The sequence below is a fragment of the Streptopelia decaocto genome (genome assembly GCF_964273445.1).
Source record: "Streptopelia decaocto genome assembly, chromosome: Z".
Classification (NCBI taxonomy): Eukaryota; Metazoa; Chordata; class Aves; order Columbiformes; family Columbidae; genus Streptopelia; species Streptopelia decaocto.
The window spans coordinates 10,652,455-10,674,962 of NC_138657.1; the positions used below are offsets into that span (position 1 = coordinate 10,652,455).

The 22,508-nt window shown below is 37.6% G+C and overlaps 1 protein-coding gene across 1 annotated transcript in view; it reads left to right on the forward strand.

The window, feature by feature from the left end:
* The window catches only part of PTBP3 (polypyrimidine tract binding protein 3), a 39,625-nt gene that overhangs the window by 10,819 nt on the left and 6,298 nt on the right, over positions 1-22,508 (forward strand). The window contains exons 3-8 of the mRNA XM_082074706.1: positions 9,776-9,922; positions 11,581-11,745; positions 14,567-14,677; positions 17,660-17,834; positions 20,987-21,064; positions 21,725-21,855. Coding sequence (XP_081930832.1) covers positions 9,788-9,922; positions 11,581-11,745; positions 14,567-14,677; positions 17,660-17,834; positions 20,987-21,064; positions 21,725-21,855 — 795 coding nt within the window. The 5' untranslated portion in view covers positions 9,776-9,787. The remainder of the gene's footprint in view (positions 1-9,775; positions 9,923-11,580; positions 11,746-14,566; positions 14,678-17,659; positions 17,835-20,986; positions 21,065-21,724; positions 21,856-22,508) is intronic.

Genomic DNA, 22,508 nt, shown 5'->3' on the forward strand with positions numbered 1-22,508 from the left:
TGGGAAGACACTGAAGTGAATATTATATCATCTCCTTTACTAATCCAGAATATCCCCAACATACGCATATTGTACATCAGTTTACATGAGAGCTGTAATGGTGTTGATTTATCTTTGTATTCTTTGAGAATATTTTTGCATTGTGTTTGGTTTTGCTTTAGTTACTGAGAAGGTTCATCAGTTATACTACAGGATAAATGATGAGATGCTGAAAAGCATCTTTATGGTGTTCTTGTACTTCAGAAGCAGCTAGGCCATCGACCTGCAAAAAAAGTGGGATTCCTAGCAGTTCTCTTATACCACATCCTTCCAGGGAGTGTGTCATGACAAATATGCTGTACTTGTATGAGTAGGTACATAACTTAGTATTGCTATGTGCTGGTTTGATTGAAAATGAGTTAATTTACTTCATGCAGTTAGAAACCTTTCTTTCATAGCTAGCACAGTCATTACTGGGACCTAATTTGATATAACAACCTGGGACAGAGTTAATGTTTTTAATTGCTCTGGTCTGAGAGCCAAGTGCGTTCTGAGCTCAGCCCACAGGTATGAGGCATCTGGAGGGGGGGCATGGATGGGGCAGAGCTTGACTGACATCCAGACTGAACAATAATAATATTCCATCCCATTGGCATCATGCTTTGTATTTAAGGAGAGCTGGGATTTTCTGTCTAGCTCTCTTTTGGAGACTTTTCCTGTCATAATTAGCTAAAGTTCCATAAAACTTAATATAAGTCATGAAATCAGCAATAAAACCTAGCACTCATTCCACCCCAAGTATAGAGACCTCAGCATTTTTTTAAACCATAGCTCTCTTTTGGAGATGGGATGGAAACCTGTTGTGTGGAGTCCTGTTCAGGAGTTTCTTTAGTCTGGCCTTTTGCCATCCTGCCATTGGCAGAGACATCTGGGTCTTTTTGCCCTTTTTTTTTTCTCTCCGGGATCAGCTGTTGAGGACCAGTTGCTGTTTTCTGGGACTGGCTGCTTGGTGTGGACAGGGTTCATGAGGAATTGCATTGAGTATCCTTTATTTTATCTTCTGTACTTATTACATATACATATTATTACTAGTAGTGTATTAGTATTTTGTTATTTTATTAAACTGTGTTTATCTCAATCCACAAGTTTCTCCCCTTTTGATTCTCTCCTTTATTTGGGGATCAGTTGGGAAGTGAATGAGTGGCTATTGTGGTTATATTGCCAGCTTGGATTAAACCATGACATGGCATCAAAAGTTATAAAGTGGAATAGTGTTTCAGTGGAACACTCAAATAATAACAAAAGTATAATCAAAATCTCGTGGTTGTAAGAAATTAAGTTTTGTAATAAGGGCTTTAGACTTAGCATGACTCTGGCAGGCCAATTATTCTATGCTGTCTTGATTTAATATTTTATTGGTTTTTTTTTTAATGTAAACACAGCTAAAACTAGGTTCATTTAAAAATCTTTCTTGTATCAAATTGAAGGTATGAAAACAGTTATACATTTGTAATTATGACGGCTCATTGTATTGTAGGAGGCTTAAAGCCTTGCTAGTCTTTTGTTAAACCAAGTGAAATGTTTGACTAGGTGATGAGCTTGGGGTTTAAAAAAGCTTTTATTGTGTTTTGGCTGCTATATTATCAGGTTAATGGTTGTCAGGAGAAAGGCAAAATCTAGGAAGCTGTCTGAGGAGATGGTGATAGAATGATGTGTCAGTGTAGGGACAGGTATGAGTCATGACTGGAGGTTGTAGTTTTGTGGTATCATTTTTCCCCTGTTGAAGCTGGTTTAGTCCCCCATCCTGCAGCAGTACATTTTGTGCTACAGTGAGCTGCAGCTTCAGTTGTATGGATACAGGGCATTTCTACAGACACTTGTTTTACAGATTTCTGCAGCCATCTGAATTGTTACTGTGTATGTCTTTTTAACCTGGAATTGCTTTGGTGGTTTACAGTGCAATTCCACAAGCAATATTATTGCTGCATGAAACTGTAGTAATGGGGTGGCTTAGGAAGGATGGTTACATACCTTGGATGGTTACGTACATTTTCTTTTGGAATATGCTGAACTTGTTCTGTGAAAGCTGCATTATCTTTCAGGTTATGATTGATTTATAAACTTTCTGTATTATCTGTGATAATAAGTTCTGGTCTTTGCAATTTGTTTTTAAGATGTATCTGCTCATCATGAAATCCTCTCAGTTAATATTTTCTGTGGTATCCTCAAAAATTTTGCATTTTCATTTGCCAGACCTACAAAGTCTCTAATGCTGCAAAGTATTGAGGCAGGTGGTTAAATTTAAGGTGAAAACAAAAATTTTACTGTAATCTATAAATTTCATGAAATATGCATGTCTAACATGCATAATTTACAAATTTTTCTCATTTGTAGGCTAATACCTTGGTAACATATTAATTTGTAAAAATTCTTGCCATTGCACATTTTCCTAACTTCTGCATGAACTATAAGTACTTTTTTGTTTCTTTTAATGTAAAAATAATTTCTCGGAGTGTTTGCCACAATTAGATGTTGCGTTTTAATATGCTGTTAAGATGCAGTTTCGTGGTTAACAATAAGTCTGTACTGCTACCAGAGAGGAAGGAACACAGCCATGTTTCCCTCCATCCTACACTAACACTTGGGCTTCTTCATGAGCAGCTAAATCTGGCTGAAAAGGTTTTTCAGCATTCTGACCTGGTCACAGTCTTCTGTTGTGAATGACCTTCCCAGCACTGAGGAAGCAGCAGGAACACATGCTTAATTGCAAAGATGGAAAGAACTAAACTGCTCCCCTAAGCACAGACAGCTCATAAACTTGTCTGTGGAAGTACTGCTCACAGAGGACTATGAAAGGCAGCCTGGTGGCCTGCTGCTGCCAAAAGGTGCTTAGTCCCATCTCCTCTTCAAGTACCCCTACCCCTTTCTTTGCATGGGATCCTGGCACTTTTCAACCCTTCTTTCAGCTGACAACTACCTAGCCTAACTCACTATGGAATGCTGGTGGGTTGGAGGATTGAGTCATCTCCTGGAAAATCTTTTAGGCACCAGAGCTGGTGCAAGATAAGCAGCTCATGACCTTGAGCAAGTGGGAATCCTGGGGCCAAGGGCAACAGGAACCTCTCCTTCCAGTGAAGTGGTGAGGGGCTGTTTGAATCAGCTTATTCTTGTAGAACCACTCCCTTAGTCTCAACCTTTTCATGGAAATGCTTTTACGGATGAGTGTAGTGAAAGTTTCAGGAACTTTATCTGCCTTTGAGGTGCTGTGCTACCTTGTGTCTTGTTGGCATTCTGAAGGTGGTACTTGGCTGGCATACTAGATCAGGCTTAAAGAGTAAACAGACTTAACTGGCAGCTAGGTGCTGATTTTTTGAATGAAGAACTTGTAGTGCTCAAACTCTTCTCTATTTGTAGTTAGATCCTCAAATTGTCACTGCTCTTAAAGCATACACTTAGAATTTCAGTATTTTTTTCTAAATGCATATGACCCACCATCAAATTCTTAGGACAAGGATTAGGTATAAAAAATATGCCATAGATATGTTTAAATATGTCTTGAGTTAGTTTGGCTTGAGGTCCACTGTGTCCAGTCACAGATGCTGACCTTGTCTGTGTGGCTGTGTTTACTCATATCTGGAAGCAATGTTGCATTGCAGACCTAGAGCCTGCATACAGCTCACTTCTTTTCATAAGCATGTTATTATTCGAAAATGTAAACTATAGTATGATAAATAATAAGAGAACCAAGAAGTGTAACACAGCTGAACTTGCCGACATCTTGAGACACAAGGAAAAGTTGTGTAGTTGTCAGTTTTTTTCCTGAAAAATGAGTTCACAGCAAAAGTGGATAAGCGTGTATAGAAAGGGGTTGTTCTTGAGAAGAATAAATTACAGGATATGTTGTGCTTTTATATCAGGCTTTTTCTCTGTAACAGCTTTTACTAGTAATCTTGTCTTTTATTTTTTAGTGGGGAACTGATGAACTTCTTTCTTCTGGTGTTGGTAACAGGGCCTTTACCATGAACAATTCTTCTTCAGATACAGGTATACATAAAAAAAAGAAAATCACAGTTCGTGTTCAATATTATGTATTTGCTCTGTAAAGACATGTTTTGTGGTTTGTTTCCCTTTTTTTTGGTGCTGCTTCTTGTTGTGCTTGGTTTTTTTTTTTGTGTGTGTGTTGTTTTTTGTTTTTTTTATTCTTTACAGTCACCATAAGCAGCCTCACCACCATGCCAGCCCTGGAAACTGGCTGAGACAGTACAGCCACTGCAGTCTATCCAGTTCAATGACAGTGTTGAGGAGCTCCAACACTGATCAGTTAAAATGGGAAAAAAAAATATCTATTTTCTATAACAATGATCAAGCAAGTAGCCTTCTCTACAGCTGAAGTGCCTGTAGTTGTGTATTTTAAAGGAATTTGTTTTGAAGTATTTCAAGGCTGTCAGATTACAGAGGTGGAAGGTGAATATCCTATATCAATCTCAGTTTGGAACTTAGGGCACGTTATGTGGATTTTGATAGTTAAGCTGATTGCCTTGGCTGTTCTTGTTCTTGCTTTCTACCCTACTTCTGGAACTTCATGAGCAGCAGCACAGACAGTCCTGTGATTTGTTTTCAGATGTCTTCCTGCCAGTTCTTGTCCCCAGACAATCTTTCCGTGAGCTGAGACAAATGGTAGTGTTTTTGCAAGCAAAGCAGTAGGAAAAGTGATTTTTTTAATCATATTTTTCTTGAACTTGTTCACCACATATCCGCATAGATTGTTCTTCAGCAGAATTTTTTTTGGGGGGTGATGGTGGCAAATAGGACAGATGCAAGGTAAGGAAACTGGGTATATTTTAGCAATGTAATGGCTCAGTGTGAAACCACAGCCATACGTTTCTTCAAACGTGTTAAACTAGTACTACCACCGAAATAAATTTATGCTTTGCCATACTCCATGTGTTGAGAAAGATGCAGTAAGTGTATTTGGTTACCTGTAGATTTAGATCAGACAAAAAACTGAGAAGGCTGGGACTTCGTCCTTTAGAGGTACTTTCAGTTTAGGTGTATTTGAAGCATTAGTGGCCTGTGGCTGCATAAGTTAACTTTAGGTAAAATAACTTATGACATAGACAATTGCAGTGGTTTCTGAAGAGTTCGTTTTTATAATGTGTCAAGGGACAGAGCAGATGACCTCTTGATAAGCATCTAAGGCTTCCTTGCTGTATTTCCAATAGGAAATAAAGGGAATGAAGAGTCTGAGGACCTAACTTGAAAATTTTTCTTTCTGATCTTTGACTTGCACCTGTCAGTTTGTTTGTACTTCTGCTAATTGATTCAATGTGACGTCCAGAGGCTTCTGCTTGGCTTGAAACGCATGAGTTTATAACTCAGTAACTTAGTAGCTGAAATATATTTCAGGCCTGTATAGATAGTATTATGTTGAGAAGAAACCATCTGGCAAGGAATATAAATTTATATTGAGTTCAAGTCGCTTTTATTACTCATCAGTGCAGCCTATGATCCTTCTTGGTGGCATCCAGGGTGTCTAAATGATATTGAACTTTAAAATAAGATAAGCATGTTTGTCTCCTAAGAAATCCAAAAAAACCCTCTAATTTTTGTTGATAAGTCTGTGTCATTTTGGGTTTATATAAGCTCTATTGAGATATATCTCTTTACCTAATACAACTGCTTCACCTGCAGTGTTGTTTTCTTTGTTTTTTTTGTTTCATCCAGTGGGTGACCATATGTTTAGTGTTCCTTTATCTGAGGCTGCTTACTTGGGAAATACATTTGTACCAGCCACAAATCATTATTGTAATGAACTTCCCTTTGTAGCATCAGGCCCCAAATTTTGCTTTGATCATAAGCCTTCTCTTATCTTTCTCTGAAAGCATTTTTTGCTTTTTACCCAATTGAGTCTAAAATTTGGAAGAGGTGGTTGCCTTGGCTGTGCTTTAAAGAATTGTTGAATCAATTCTGAAATTTAGATGCCACTCTGCATCAAAATTAGTATCAAACAATGGCTTGAGAAAGAAGCATGGTTTAAAAAATGCTGAGGTCTCTATACTTGGGGTGGAATGAGTGCTAGCTTTTATTGCTGATTTAGTGACTTAGCTAAAGTTCCATAAAACTTAATATAATTACAACAGGAAAAGAAGCACTTCAATAGCATTTTTAGGTCAGGGGTTGGTCACTGTTCAGGAGCCAGATCGACTGGAGTTAACATATGCTCGCTGATGAGTGGGTAGTGAGATAGAGGAAGCACACTTTATGTACACAGCCTGAAACTGTCTGGTAAGCACTGTCCATTTTGGCTGAATGTCTGACCTGAAAATACCCATATCACTCAGTGAAGATGTAGGGAGCAAATGCTGTATCTGCCACCCAGCTCCATCTCATCACCTCTGATAATGAGTTGGAACCCAGAAGATATTGCTTCTGTGAGAGTCTCTTATCTGAAACTAAAGGTAAAATTCATGTTAGTTTTCATTTATTGCCTTCTTAGTCTAGCAGTCCTAGACTTAAAGTCAAGGACATCTTGTCCATTTTCAATCTGAAAAGTAGATTTAACAAAATAGGACAGGTTGTCAGGCTTTAATAGTAATATATCCTGTTGTGGCTTGGTACTGATATGAATTTAATATGTTTCTGTTTGTCTTAAAGTCTCATCCCCAGCAAGAGTGTCATGTGTTCACATTTTTCAGAATGCAGACTGAGCACATGATGCTGGTCAAAATTCCATGATGGAAAAATCATTGCATAACATATATTTCTCTTTTGCAGGTGGGGCAATTAGTGAACTTGGCTTATGAGTGTGCAATGGTTGGGGCTTAGATAATTTAACTTGGAGTTTTACAGACTTCCACTAGTAAAATAACCCTCTGTAAAGATCCTTATACAGGATGACTTGTGGGAACCACTTGTCAGCCTTAGACTGTACTCAAAACCTGAAATTACTTAAGCTTATGCAGATATTTTTTCCTATTCTTTTGTGATTCTCCTTGGAAGGCTAAATGCAACACATGAGGTGTTAAGGCTATCTCTCTTGGTGCAGTGGAGCTGTTTATGGGCACGTGAATAAAACAAAAAAAATCCATTTTTTTCCTGTAACTTAAGTGGTACGCAGTCAGACTTCAATACAATTCCCATCAAATATGCTGTCTCTCCTCTCAGTTTAGGATTTTTTTTTACTAAGTCTCATAAACTTCTGTAGCTTGCTTTAGGAGAATCTTTCACTGCGATCTGCAGTTTTCTACTGGATTTCATTTTTACTATTTTAAGTTATTACTCCATTGTGACAGCTTCCGGAACAATATTCTTTTTCCAGATTTGTGTCCTGCTTAAAAGTGCTCTCAAGAGCTCCCAAGTTGTCTTGGAATATGACTGTCAGTCACTTACTTGTTAGAGGATCCAAATGGGTGTATGTTAAAAGGCTGTTTGCCAAAGTGGAAGACTTTAAAGTCTGTATGGATTTCAGGCCGCACTGCTGTCTGTCTTTTCCAAAGACTTTTTGAATCTTACAATCAAGTGGGACAGCAGACTTTCATTAATAAAATAAAAATTAACTTGAGGTAGCAACTTAATTAGCATACCATGCAGGAAGTTAGTAATAAAAACAATGAATGTATTAACTCCCAGTTACTACTTGCCCCTCTTCTGTATATGTTTTGTAAGTATGTTACATGGGCATCTGGGTAGAAATTATTTGTGTCTCTATCTGTAAGTCTGAAAAACCCCTAACCAAACAAAAAAAACCCACCGCACCAGGAAGACAAAACAAACAACAAAACCATGAAATTATAAACAAGCAAACCGAAAGCAATACAACACATCACAAGATCTCCTTGCAGTGGATATTTGGAACAGCTGAAGAGCTCTTAAGGTGTCCTTTAATTATACATGAACTGTCCTCTTTTAGGATTCAAAGATCCATAGACTGTCAATACTGGGACATCAGTTTCTTAAGTTTTGGTATCTATAGAATCATAGAATAATTTGGGTTGGAAGGGACCTTCAAAGCTCATCTAGTCCAACCCTCCTGCCTGATCTTCAACTAGATAAGGTTGCTCAGGGCCCTGTCCAGCCTGGCCTGGGATGTCTCCAGGGATGGTTCATCCACCACCTCTCTGGGCAACCTGGGCCAGTGTTTCACCACCCTCAGTGTAAAAAATTTCTTCCTCATGTCCAGCCTGAATCTCCCCTCCTTCAGTTTAAAACCATCACTGCTTGTCCTGTCACAACAGCCCCTGCTAAATGTTGGTCCCCATCTTTCTTATAGGCCCCTTTTAAGTACTGAAAGGCTGCAATATGGTCTCCCTGGAGCCTTCTCTTCTCTAGCTGAACAACCCCCAATCTCTTAGCCTGTCCTCCCAGCAGAGCTGTTCCAACATCTGATCATCTTGGTAGCTCCTCTGGCCCCTCTCCATGTGTGTCCTGTGCTGAGGGCTCCAGAGCTGGACACAGGATTCAAGGTGGGGTCTCACCAGAGCGGAGCAGAGGGGCAGAATCACCTCCCTCCACCTGCTGCCCATGCTCCTTTTGATGCAGCCCAGGATACGGTTGGATGCCGGCTCATGTCCAGTCTCTCATCCACCAGTTCCCCCAAGTCCTTCTCCACAGGGCCACTCTCAATCCCTTCATCCCCAGCCTGTATTGATACGAGTGGTTGCCCTGACCCAGATGCAGGACCTTGCACTTGGCCTTGTTGAACCTCATAAGCTTACTGTACAATGACATTGTCTTGTTTGCCTGTTCACCCCCCTCCCTAAAATATTTTAAGTAATGTGAGCAACAGAAGGAAATTTAAAGGGCACAGATTGCTGTACTCCCCTTCACGTGTCCTTCATCTTAGACATATTCCAAGTGATGCTACTGAAGAAGTCCTTTCATTAGCCTTCCCCTTTGGCAAACATCTTGATGCTAAAAGGAAAAAGACAGGTATGTAATTTTCAGTTTTTCAATTACAAGAGCAAGGCTGAAGATGCGGTTTGTGTTTGATGTTGCATTTGGCTGAAACGATTGCAACAATGTCTAAATAGTTCGTGGTTAGCTCAAGATTTTCATAATTTCCAGTGTTAAAGGATGTCTTAATTTTTATTTTAGCATACTTTTAGATTAAATAATGATCTAGTAACTTGCAAATAATATTGCTAAACATTATATCCACCTTATGTAAGACTATATAAATGATAACTACATTGTCACTATTGGTATCAATATGTCTTGAGGTAACCTGCCTGATTAAATAACTAACATGCATGTTTATTTTTTAATGTGAAATAAACTGGTTAGGGTTTTTTTAATCCTTTTAGATGTGATGTGGTAGTTCACATCGTTAGTAAACTCTGAAATCCTAAAAATCATAGGCATTCATTAAAAAATTGTGTAGAGCACCGAGCTGGGTTAATACAATGCACAAACTGATAGATGTAGTGTCCTGTTACTACTTTTTCAATCAGTGTGGGTATCTGCTACTTAGGTAATAGTGCTTGGATTTGGAATCTAATAAATTCATCAGCAGTGTGGTATTTGTAGCAGCATTGCTTCCTGTATGTTGTACTTGTTCCACCACTTCTTTAATGACTTATTGTACTCACAATGTAGAACCCTTTAAGAAAATCCACAAATCAAAACAAAGATCTCCATAAACACACACACAAATACATTTTAATGCTGAGCAAATCACTTCTGTGCTTTCACATGATCTTCTTCTAGTGAGAATGGAATTGGGAATAAATAGGGGTTTGGTGTTTTGTTCTCTCCTGTAAACAAAACAATACTGAAAACTGTTATGTATTGATTGCAGGCATTTTTGGAAATGGCTACTGAAGCAACTGCTGTTAATGTGATGAACTACTATGCTCCTGCTGCACCTTTGCTCCACAGTCAGCCTGTTTTGATTCAGTATTCCCATCCCAGAGACCTCAGGACTGATAATCTGCCTCATCAGGCTGTAAGTATAATATTTCTGTTTAACAGGATAGAATTGCACATTGAGTTTTGCCAAGGACACATTGAGTTTTGCCACACCGGGTTTTGCCAAGGACAGAGTTAATTTTCTTCGTAGTAGCTTGTGGCACTTACATAATGTCAAGACATTTTCTGCTGTCTTTATCTCAACCCATGAGCTTTTTCACTTTTACCCTTCTGATTGTCTCCCCATGCTGCTGGGCAGAAGTGACGAAGCAGCTGTGTGGTACTCAGCTGCCTACCAGGGTTTCTTATTGGGCAATAAGGTGTCCCCAGAGCCTTCTCTTCTCCAGGCTTAGAAATAGTTGCTAACAATATGATTTGAAAAAACTTTTGCTATTCCTAACTTTTAATGTTAGGTAACAGCTGTGAATAGCCTCAGAATGTGAAGAAAATGTGATGTCTTCTCTGTTAGATCTTTGTTCTGAGTAATCAGTCTTGATTTCCCACCGCCCGCCCCGCTACTGTGTCTGTAATATGGTAGCAGGAATAGTGCAAAAACATGCCACTTCAATTTTTTTTGTGTGTTTTCTTAAAGGTAGTTGCTAACCATGGGTCTGTAGATACTAACTGAAGTATGTATGGAAGAGCAAGCCAATTGATATATGATGAACCAATTTCTGCCCCAAAAGCAGCTCTTTTGAAGCTTTGTACTTTATCAGATATGGATGTTAGGGTGAGGGGTCATGTAACCTGCTTTTCTAAGGTTTGTGTTGTTGGTACTGTTCCAAGGCCTTGCCAAACTCAGGCATTGAAAATCCTCACCTTTAAGTTATTCAAGTTTATTTCTAGTAGTGTTATCTTTTAAAATATTGACTGTTTATTCTAAGAACCTAGATCAAAGAAAATGGATATTTTCACTGATAAAACATCAGGTTTATGTGTAAGTTCAGGCCAAACACCAGAACTAATTTCTTCTTTGTATGTTTGAAGTAGTAAAAATTGATTTCTTAAGAATATGAATTGAACATTGCAGATGACCAATTTAAATCCTAATCTCTAAACAAGGAAATACTTCTTGTGCAACAAGATCCAAGTATCTATCTATCATATTGTAGTTGAAATCCATTTGGATTTTTTGATTCCTGAATTGCAATTGACTTGCCATTTAGATACACAAAACATATTGTATAATTTATGTGTCATGATTTTGTTTTCTTTAGCTCAGAAAAAAGAGCATGGTACATCTTTAAAAAAGAGCATTACATCTTTAAGCCTATCCACAGCAAAACTTAGTTCCTAAAGGTAATGAAATCCTAATAAAGCAGAGGTACCTCTGGTTGGTACACTAACTGGTTGTGAGTATATTACAATATTGTCATCATATTGGTTTGCTGGAAAATCACTAGAATGACAAAAGCTTACTGAATCAAAGGAAAATATGTCTATATGCTATTACAAAGTAGTAACATTTTAACTAAAAATGAAAGTCATAATTCTGTGAAAGTATGATCTGACTTCTTTTAGCAGAGGGGGAAAGGAAGAGAGATGATTTTACTGAATCGATAATCGGGTAAAGGGAATATTTTTTTAAGTTGCATTTTAAGTGAAAATTACATGCTTGTCTTTGTAAGAGAACATTTAGATATGAATAGTTTTTATGTGTGTAAGTTAATTGTGGTCTCTGCTCTGTGATTTCAGAGAGCTGAAGCTATGTTCCAGGCTCTGGACACTATGCAGTTTGAAAGCCAGGCTGTTACCAGTGCTTCTGATGCTGGAGGTGGCCTCCGCCCAGGTCTCAGTTGTGTTCTTAGAATAATTGTTGACAACGTTTTCCACCCTCTTACTCTAGAAACACTGCATGAGGTAATGAGGATTGCTTGTAGAAATAGTTAAAATCTGTTCCAATGTTGCCATTATAAATCCATTAACTCTTCTCTTTTTTTAAAGATATCTGTATATCCTTAATTGTTTGAATGGGCACTGTAATTTTTAAATGAGTTGTTGCAGTTTAGGAATCTATACTTGAATCAGTTTTGAACAGGAAAAAACAGTCAAAAAAGCTTCTGTACTCAGCCCTCCATGTTGTCTTTGATTTCTTTTAGTTCCTTGTTTTTTTGGGGAAGCAGCAACAAACTTGAAGTGTTATTTCTGATTTATGCATGATAAACTAGTGAAATACTGATTGTTAAGAGCCTGTGGAAGAGCACTTTAGCACTCTGCATTGAGTAACTTTTGTAGTTTAGATTGTGTTTTCAGGTTTTAGATGCACTTTTATAATTTGATGCAAGTGATGTAATATACAAGTACAGTTGCTTGGACAAATGTTTTTCATTGTTCATTGGCTGTTAGAATGCCATTTATTTCAACTGCTGCTGAAAGCCTGGAACAGTGGTGGGCTAATAGCTATGAAAGACATCACCATAACTCCTGCTGGGGGATGTCCTATGCTGTTGAGAACTATAAGTTTAAAAACAATAACTTTAGGAGACTATTGCTTTGTGTCCGAAGCATTTGCCAATATTTTATTTTTTTTCAGGTGTTGCAAAGTGTTTCATACTTGAAGCTTTTGTAATTGCCAGTAAATTTGTGCAATAAAAACATGCCCAAATATGAGTTTCTTGAATTAATGGATTTAAAAGAATTGTGATGTTTTTACAGGAACCTGCAGTCCTGGGAGAAGATTTTTGCTGCTCTTGTAGCATCTGAACAACAGTTGATTGTTACCAACACTTTTTTTCTGTTATTTATTAATATTTTCCCTTTCTCTATATCTCCCCCTCATGACACCGATTAACTAGTATGCTAGCTGTCACTTTGCTGTAGCAATTTGGCTGATCTGAACTTATATTTGTATCTATGAGTATTGTTAACTCATTGAGCTTGTGCAAATACTATGTCAACTGCTCAGGAGTATTAGTGCACTCAGAATAACTAAGAACAAACTTATGTGGTTATGGGACCTGTATTAGCTTAATACTGCAATAGCAACTCCAGAATCTAATCTCATGTGGGTTTTGTGTTTTGTTTTGTGGGTTTTTTTGTCTTTTATTAAGCAGGCAGTGAAAGAAGAGATTCATGTTAATTTACTTTAATTTGATTAACGTTTACTTCAGTGCAGCAGAACTGTATTTTCAGTCTTTGAATTGCCAACTACTTTTGCAATAGATTCAGAAAATTAAAAATATTTGAAAAGGAAGCTTATTTGGAGATCTTAACAGGGGACAATCTCCTCTAGTTAAAGCAGTGCTTTGGGCCTGATAGCTGCAATGTAACACTACTTTGTAAGTGTGGTACGGTTAATGGAAGTGAAAATTTTCACTGTAAAGTATAGCATCATATGGAACACTAGTAGGCAAGCTGTCATCCAAAACTTTGATTATATTTTGTAAGTTATAACTGCTTGTAAGGAAACTAACTGCTTTTTTAACCACAATTCACCTTAAAATATTTATTATAAGAATTAGAATATCGTTAGATTTACAGAAGCAAAATTGATATATACAGTGGGTTTTAGGTTTAAAACCAAAGAGGAATACATTGAATTTCATTATTTTAAAAATGTCTGTTTGTTCTTGTGGATAAACATGGAAAAGCATATGTTCAGAAGTTGTATTTAGGCTTTTCTTAAGGGGAAGTGCTTTGCGAACAGAGACTTTATTGTTGATCTTAAATTGCTGTGAAAAAAAGGTTTGTGTTCTATCTTCTACCACAAAACAATGGCTGCAACATTAAAACCTTGTTTCTGAGAGATTGAAAAACTGGGCATAAAGAGTTAGGACAGTGTGTTTTATATCCATGATTCCAGGCCTAATGGGCTTGCCAGAGATGCTTGTTCTTATCTTTGGCCTTTCCTTCGTTCCAGGCTTAATACTTGTCTGGGGGGTTCTGCTTTCCTGACTTTGCATTGCTTCTAAGTTTGTTGTTTTTTTTTTTTTCTAGAACTGTTAGTACTCCCCAAACTCACCTTCCCTCTTCCACTATTATTTTGGATAGAGTTTTTCTTCACTTCTATGGTAGCCGTACTTTTTTTTGTTTTTGTATAGACCCTTTAATGTAGTGTGCACTCTCATTTTGAGTGTATATGTATTTAATTTCTACCTCTTAATTTTTCTGCAATGCTTGCATTTCTGCTAAATCAAATACCATTTAATTGTAAGTTAGAGGGGTAGGTCCCGAACTAGGTCTTTGTCTTGCTTCTTTCCTTCTTTGTCCTCTAATTTGGACAGTGGGTCTGCGTGATTACTTTGTGGGCACATCAACCATTTAAGAGTATTTTTGGTCACCAACTTTGCAGAATTTGTTTGAAATATAGAATATAAATGTGGCTACCTTGAAAGGCAGTTTACAGTTCCCATCTCAATTGACTTGTGAAAGTCCATTTCTTAGACTTCAACTTTGATTATCCACAGTTTCTCTGCAGACATAGGAGAAATGTCTCTTTGGGCTGCCCTTTGCTCTTAGCTGAACAGTCATTGCTAAATATTTAAGGAAATTTCATCCTTCTCCATCTCTTGTCACCTTTTTTTTTTTTTAACCTGAAACAGAATTCTGAGTTTACTCAATTTCTGTTCAGCTCCCACAAAATATATAATTTTCAGAAATTTATATGAAATATTTAATTGCTAGTTTTTAGCGTGCAGGAATTATTCATTGTTTCTAAAAGTCCACATTTTTTCCTTTTCAGGTTTTGTCTCCATTTGGCTCTGTCTTAAAGATTGTAATCTTCATTAAGTACGGTAAATTCCACGCTTTAGTCCAGTATGATAATCCAAGGAGCGCATACTGTGCCAAAATGGTAAGTGTAGTGTATACATATTGATTTGCTTTTTGCTTTTTTCTTTTTTCGTTTTTCCCCTGCAGTTAAATCGGGAACATTAGGGATAGCTTGTTCATGAACTTAATGACTTCTTATCATTCTAGCACTCCTGCTGCACATGAATAACTTTGACATCCTTCATTAGTTAAGAGGATAGCACTATATCATCAACTGCAAACATAAACGTGTAGCACATACCTCAAGACCTGCACGAGTTTACCATAACGAAAATCAGAGCTGTCAGTAGTGATGAGTGATGGGAACTGTAGTTGACCAAGTTGTCTTTTGCTTTTCAAACTAAACGGAATATTTTCAGTGAGGTTCAGTACTAAGAGTAGTGTAGTTAAATTCTTAGAGATTAGAGGAACATTACGTGTTTTGTGTGTTTCAGTTTCAGTGAGAAATTTACAGTAATCCATGTTTTCACCTTAAACTTCTTAATTTCAAACCAGCTGTACCCTGATTTTTAAAATGCATGTTCTCAGTAACACATAAGAGCTCACCTATTCTAGGTGTGTTTTCTGTATTGGGTTAATGTTGGCTGGTTGCTAGACACCCACCAAGCTGCTCTCACTCCCCCTTCGTCAGCAAAACAGGAGGAAAAAATAAGATGAAAAAGATCACGGGCTAAGATAAGGACAGGGAGATTGCTCAACAGTTACTGTCACAGGCATAAAAGACTCAACTTGGGAAAGATTGATTTAATTCATTGCCAATTAAAAATAGAGCAGGATAGTGAGGAACGAAAATAAAAACACCTTCCCCACCCACTTACTCCTTCCTCCAAGGCTCAGCTTCACTCGCAACACTTCTACCTTCTCCCCACGAGCAGCACAGGAAGATGTGGAATGAGGCTTGTGGTCAGTCTGTAGCATTTTGTCTCTCTGCTCCTTCCTCCAGATGCTTTTCTCCTGCTACAGTGTGGGTCTTCCTTGTGGTATACAGTCCTTCACAAACTGCTACAGTGTAGGTCCATCCCCACTGGCTGCAGAGGGCAACCTGCATCACCATGATCTTCTCCAGGGAAATCTCTGCTCCAACACCTGGGCCTCCTCCTCCCCATCCTTATCTGTCCTTGGTGTCTGCAGGGTTGCTCTTCTCACATTTTTCTCCCCTCTCTCCCAGCTGTTGCACAGTGTTTTTTCTTAAACGTGTTATCATAGAGACACCAGCAGTGTTCTGACAGGCTCTGCTTTGGGCAGTGGCTGACCTATTTTGGAACTGCCTGGAACTCACTCTGTCCAGCACGAGGCAGCCCCTGGTCTCTTCCCACAGCAGGGCAGCAGTGACACTGCTACCAAAACCTTTCCATGTAAACCAAATAATTTTTTTTCCAAAACAACCTTCAGAACTGATTTCCTTATAATAGCTAAATATTTTAATTTCTAGAAAAATATTGTTAATTTCCTTAGTGGGGAGTAATTTGATAATGAAATGTTAACAGCTGAGACCTCAAAGATATTTGCAGAAGGAACAGCAGTGATACAAATCATCACATTGTAATACTTGAACTGGGAAGTGAAAAATAAAGACAGAAAATGAAATACTTTACTTGAAACTAATCCTGAGACACTTTGTATTTCTTTTTAACCTGTGTGGTCACCTCAATATTAGTAAATAAACAAAATCAGTTTGGAAGTTCCATTAGAAGGTATAAAGAAGAATAGATTCTGCTAAGTATTAAGTGGTATTTATTATAGCATTCATTTTTTTTTTTTCAAAAAATTACTGAAATGGAATGGAACTCTCACCCTACTTTCATTACCGAAGTTGCCTCCTTCTCAGCTTCAAAATTAAAGGCACTGAATATTTATCTATTGTTATTTGCCCTTTAGTCCAGTAAGTAAATTCACTATGTGTTTTAGAGACTAAGTATGTATTGGAAGTCAGTAAAGGTAATGGGGATTATAACCTGTTAATTAGCAATAGCAGATTTTCTTAAAGAACAGCCTTAATAATAAGTTATACTTTATTAAAAATTTCTCAGAAATTATACTTTCAGTCTAGATTATATTAAATAAGTGTAACAAACCAGTATATTTTGAGTGGTTTTTTTTTTTCCCTTGTCATCCATCATCATTCCTTTAAGACTGATTTAGGTAGAGAATAATACTTAAGTGATCTTTCTGACCATAGCGGCTCCTAAACAGATGGATTTTATAGAATCACTTAGGTTTAAAAGATCTTTAAGATCATTGAGTTCAACTGCTAATCCAGCACTGTTAAGTCCACCTCTAAACCACGTCCCTAAGAACCTCATCTACATGCTTTTTAAACCCCTCCAGGGTTGGTGACTCCACCACTTCCCTGGGCAGCCTGTTCCAGTGCCTGACAACCCTTTCCGTGAAGAATTTCTCCCTGATATCCAATCTAAACCTGCTCTGGCACAACTTGAGGCCATTTCCTCTCGTCCTATCACTTGGTACTTAGGAGAGGAGACCAACACCCTCCATGTTCCAACCTCTTTTCAGGTAGTTGCAGACAGTGATAAGGTCTCCCCTCAGCCTCCTTTTTTCCAGGCTAAAGAGCCCCAGCTCCCTCAACCACTCCTCATCAGACTTGTGCTCCAGGCCCTTCACCACCTCATGTAAGTGACAGTTACATACAATAAAAATCTGCAAATTAGTATTGCTACTAGCATCTGATATTGCGTGTTGAGGGGGAGACAAGTGAGGTTAGAAGCACAGCTGGAAAGACAAGTCATACTTAAAGCTGTGTTTTGTTCATTGGCACAAGGTGACATAGTACTTCCTAATTAGTGGACTACACTAGTACTCTACACAGGAGGTTTAGGTAAGGATAATGGCTGTATAATTGTCTACTTGGTGTTTAAAAGCAGCACCGTAAAAACAGACAGTGAATTTCTGTTTGGATACAACTGTGGGTTGAAAATAAAACATACAACTAGCCGTGGCTGCTGATACGTGTTTTGTCTGTGAAAATCTAATTATTTTTCTTCAGAATCTGAATGGCCGAAGTATCTACACTTCAAGCTGCACTCTACGTGTTGATTTCTCCAAGTTTACCAGCCTTACTATAAAGTACAACAATGAGAGAAGTAGAGATTTCACTCGCCTTGACTTGCCTTCTGCTGGTGGTCAGATATACATGGATCAACCCATAGCTGCTGCCTACGGTAAGAAACCTTCACTTTCAGTGATAAATACACTATAAGGTCATTATGCTTTTATGTTGCATTTATGCTATGGGTTCATAACAGATTAATAGAAAGGGATATTTTGTATACATTTCTGTTTGTCAGGTCCAGTAAAGTTGGTATGGAAAGCAGCAAGTCCTACTCAAGATAAATGAATATCTGAAACTGTAACATGAGGAACGCTCTTGGGCAAATTAAAAGTGTCACAAAGTTAAATTAGTAAAATGCTGTGAAGTATCATTGATACAGGATGTATAATCAATGTTGGATGTCAAATAGTCAATGACAGTCATCCAAATTTGCCAGTGGTTGCCTAACGCTGCTTGAAAATAAGTGTTCTAAGGGTGTTAGCTCTTATTCATTGATATTTTAGGATAACTGTCTGCTGTAACAAACAAAACCATAAGAAACTTAGAAATGCTGCACTGATCTATGTATGTTTTGTAGTAACCTTCTAAAACATAAAATTGTTTAAATTTTATTGGATTTTAGTATTTGTTTCCTTTGCACAGAGGAGACAATGTCCCCTTGGAGCCAGACTGGAGAAGCTTTTTTGTGCAAACAGCTCTTGGATGCTTATTTAATCAGCTTTGGTAATCAGATCATCAAACAGAATATTCTGTTGACATGGCAGAAGTGCTCACAATGCAATTTGAGTGATTTTTCTCTGTTTTTCTTTCTCACTAATGACAACCGTTATCAATAATACGCAGCTAAGAACCATCTCTGCTGTTGAATAGTATCTAAATACTGTCCAGTTGGTTAGAACGGTAGCAAAGACTGGGGAAGAACTCCCCTTTTTCCTTTAGTTTTGTGTGATGGCTATGGCAGATACTGTGTTTGGGGTATTTTTGTGTGTTTGGGAGGGTGTTTTTTTTTTGGGGGGGGGGGGGAGGGGCCGTGCTAGTTGGCTTTGGTAGCTCAGAAAGTGAGCTATACTCACTAGTTTCTTGAGTGTTTTTGCTGGTACCCTTAAAGAGTGACTTTGGATCTTTGTAATGTACAACCATCTATTTTGGTTGGTTGGTTGGTTTTTTGTTTGTTTTTTGTTTTGAGGATTTGCCATACAGCAACATGGAAACATGCTGTTATAGATCTGGTATGTCCTGATTAGACTTACACAATTTGAAATGTCAATGAAATGCAAAAGTACAATTGGAGTAGATTAAGGACAAACCTGCTTGTAGGGCAGAGATAACATTATACACATGGTTTTGGAGGATAATACATGGATGCTTCTCCATTTCTTCTCCCCTCACTCTTCCAAGCTTGTAATTGCTAGTAATCTCATTTTTGGTCTGAACACTTACTGTAATAACAAGAACACCAGAGGTGCTGGTGTAAGACAGTCTGATGTCTCAGTCAAAATTTGTCTGTAGTACAGCCACAGTGAAGCAGCTGCATAGGTATTTTTCTTTTTAAAAAATAGCTGTAGACTGGTAGGAGTACACTTCCAGCCTTTCTGTCAGTGGTAACAACATGCATATGTTGCCACAGGCATCTTCTGATAGTCCTCAGTTGCTTGACATGAGGAAAAGATGTTGGGAGTCATGTCAGCACTTACACTTTTGTGTTATTGCTGGTGGATGTAGTTTTGATGGAGAATTATAAGTAGGTAACTATCAGAATAATACATCCAGCTTTTCTGTAGACTTGAAGCTAGCTTAATAGCAAAACTGAACTGCTCTTGAAACTTGGTTGGGGTTTTTTTCCCTATTTTTTGTTTTGGTGGAAAAAAATAATGCTCTAGAAACAAGCAGAATTTGTGAATGTTTTGTGTTTATAGAGTTTCCTCACCCAGGGAGCATAAACAGAGATATGTGAATTAGCTTGCTTTGAAAGGTAGATGCTAGCCATGAAGTAAATGATTTTATGCACAAAAAATGCAATGAAGAATTCCAGATCTTTCTTCTTCTTCTTCTTAGCTCTGTTTGACAATTTTTACATGCCTGATTATGGTATCAGTATGCAACATGCAGGTCTCATTTGGCAGAGTAGAAGTGCTTTATCTATTTATTCATTAATGTTTCCATTACCATTCTTGGATAGTGAATAAATTATTGACACCTATATTGCCAGAATCTGACAGGATAATGCACCAGTGCATGTATTTTGAGAATACAATGACTTTCTATGGTGTGATAAATGTATTGGGTTGTTTGTATGAAAGGCACTTTGTGGCTACAGATAAGGGGAGGTATAATGTGGTGCAGTATTCATGAATACTTGATCTGTGGTGTCAGTTTCATTTGTTGTTTTTGTTATTCATAAGGGATACTTCTTATTGTATTATATCATCCCTGTTAATAACCATCTGAATGTAGATTTTTGTAGTCAATGGTGAATACTTGAGTAGTTAAACAAATGTGTTCCTAAGCTTGCAGGTTGTATTCATATTTTTAAAAAGCAAAATAGGTATACTTTATGCATCCCAATAGCCAGTAAAATTCAGAACCTCAGATTGATTTTGTGGCTGTTTATGTTATGTAGTCCATGCTGGTTTTAGAAATATCTAGGAAACAGTTGTATCTCATTGTGACAAAATGCCTTTGGGTGTATTTACTTCTAGAAAATTTCTAGAGTGCATTTCCATTGTGTGAATACAAACAGTTGAACATTGCACCACAGCTGTTTTCACTTGAATGAATACTAATCTGTGGTGTGCTTTCCTGTTCAAAATGGTCTAAATTACATTTTGCTCTAACTTCATTTTGGAGAGGGACACTAAGGTGGATAAGGATATTTGCCTTCAAAAGTGGCTGAAAATTGTCTTTGTGAAACATAGAATCTTAGATTTTGATTAGAGTTTTTAATCCAAACATTTTATAAAAGATGTAATCAGGCTCCCCAGGGAGGTGTCACGGCCCCAAGCCTGACAGTGTTCAAGAAGAGACTGGACAACACCCTCAGACACGTGGTGTGAACTGTGGGGTTGTCCTGTGCAGGGACAGGAGTTGGACTCAATGATCCTTGTGGGTCCCTTCCAGCTCAGGACGTTCTGTCATTCTGTGATAATTGCTGACTGAGGTCAGAATAGCAACAATGGAATCTGATTCTCATTGCTGAAGTCTCTTCTGTCTTCCAAAAATTTAGAATGTTTTGTTTTAATTAGATGTTTCTGCTCTCTCTAGGCACCCAAAATAGTATCGTACCATCATATACAGGGGCTGCGGGGTTTACCCCAGGCATGGGCTTTGCTCAAGATGCTGGTAAGTTTCTACTTTCTAAAATACAGTGTCTGCATTTGGGGCTAATGGTGTATCTGAATACACCTGTGTTCAGAGCAAATTGTTTTCATATATATCAGTCAGAACATGATGTTCATTTCAGTCATTCTGATTCTTTTTCATACTCTTCAGTAAAATTACTTTCTGTAATTAAAAATACATGCTGATGTAGTTTGTAATTTAATAAGTGAAGAAATTAAATTAAAAGCCATTATGAGGATTATCTGTAAGAGAAGAAACTAAGCAGCTGTTTTTCTAAGAATCATAAGACTTCAGAGACATTCAAAACTAAAGCAGGAAGTCTCCCCTCTTCTGAACAAACAATAAGAAATAAGTAGTCTTCTAGACTCAGCGATCTTTTCCTTTCTAGTACTGGATAAACCTCTGTGCTGAATTTTTTTTTCTTTCTTGGGCTGCAATTTATGTCCCCTTTTGTTTAGATCTGTTGGCTTTGCTGAATATTTCTTCATCTCTGGAGAGGAGATGCTTCCTGCTTTATTAGTCAGATACTAGGAAAAACTAAATTCTTTAAAAGCATTTTTAATTGAATATTGATGTTTTTGCCAAATGTAACCTGCTTTTGTCTTCTAAAATGTCTTTTCCACTTTGAGTTGTCAAGTGATATTATTAATACCCTTCCAGGTCATTTGGTTCCACCTGTTCCTGCAGCAGTTGGTTCTCTTGCAGTTACCACACCTGCAGCACCTGGACAGACAACTTATCCTAATTTTTCAGGAAGTTCTGTTTTACTAGTCAGCAACCTCAACCCTAAAGTGAGTTTGTTTGGTGGAACTGATGCAAGTATCAACTTCTACCGACTGCCAGAATCCTTCTTGCAAATTGACGGTAGCTGAAGTAATAAGAGAGGAAATCTCTATGCTGATAGAGATTGTTTAAGATAGTTTGCAATATTGATGAGGTTTAAAAACTCCAGTCAGCAGTGAAAAGCTTCCCAACACAATTTACTTTAGGTAACCTATGTTAGCAGCGTATCTAGTGTTAATAATATGAGAAAAGTCTGTGGTGAGACATGAGAAATGTTTGAACAGGTAAACAGTATATATTATGACTAAACTTACTGGTATGTCTGTTAATATGACTCCTCTGTGTGCTACTTTATCATCAGAGAAAGTGAAGAATTTTTAATTTGTTATAGATGATGAGGAATTAGAGAAACAGGAGGGAAGAGAAAAGGAGATAAAAGCAAACAAAATCAAGGACCTTTCAAAACATTTATAGGATCTTTCTAGTTTTGCAAGTTTTCCCAGGTTGGATAGGAAGAACATATGTGCACTTCGCTATTGACACTAAATCAATTTTTAAAAATTAATAACTACACATGTTCACTTCTCATAGTACCACACAGATTTTTTTTAATGTTTTGGTAGTAAAATTACCAAGGACAATTTGGATAGCTATTTTTGTA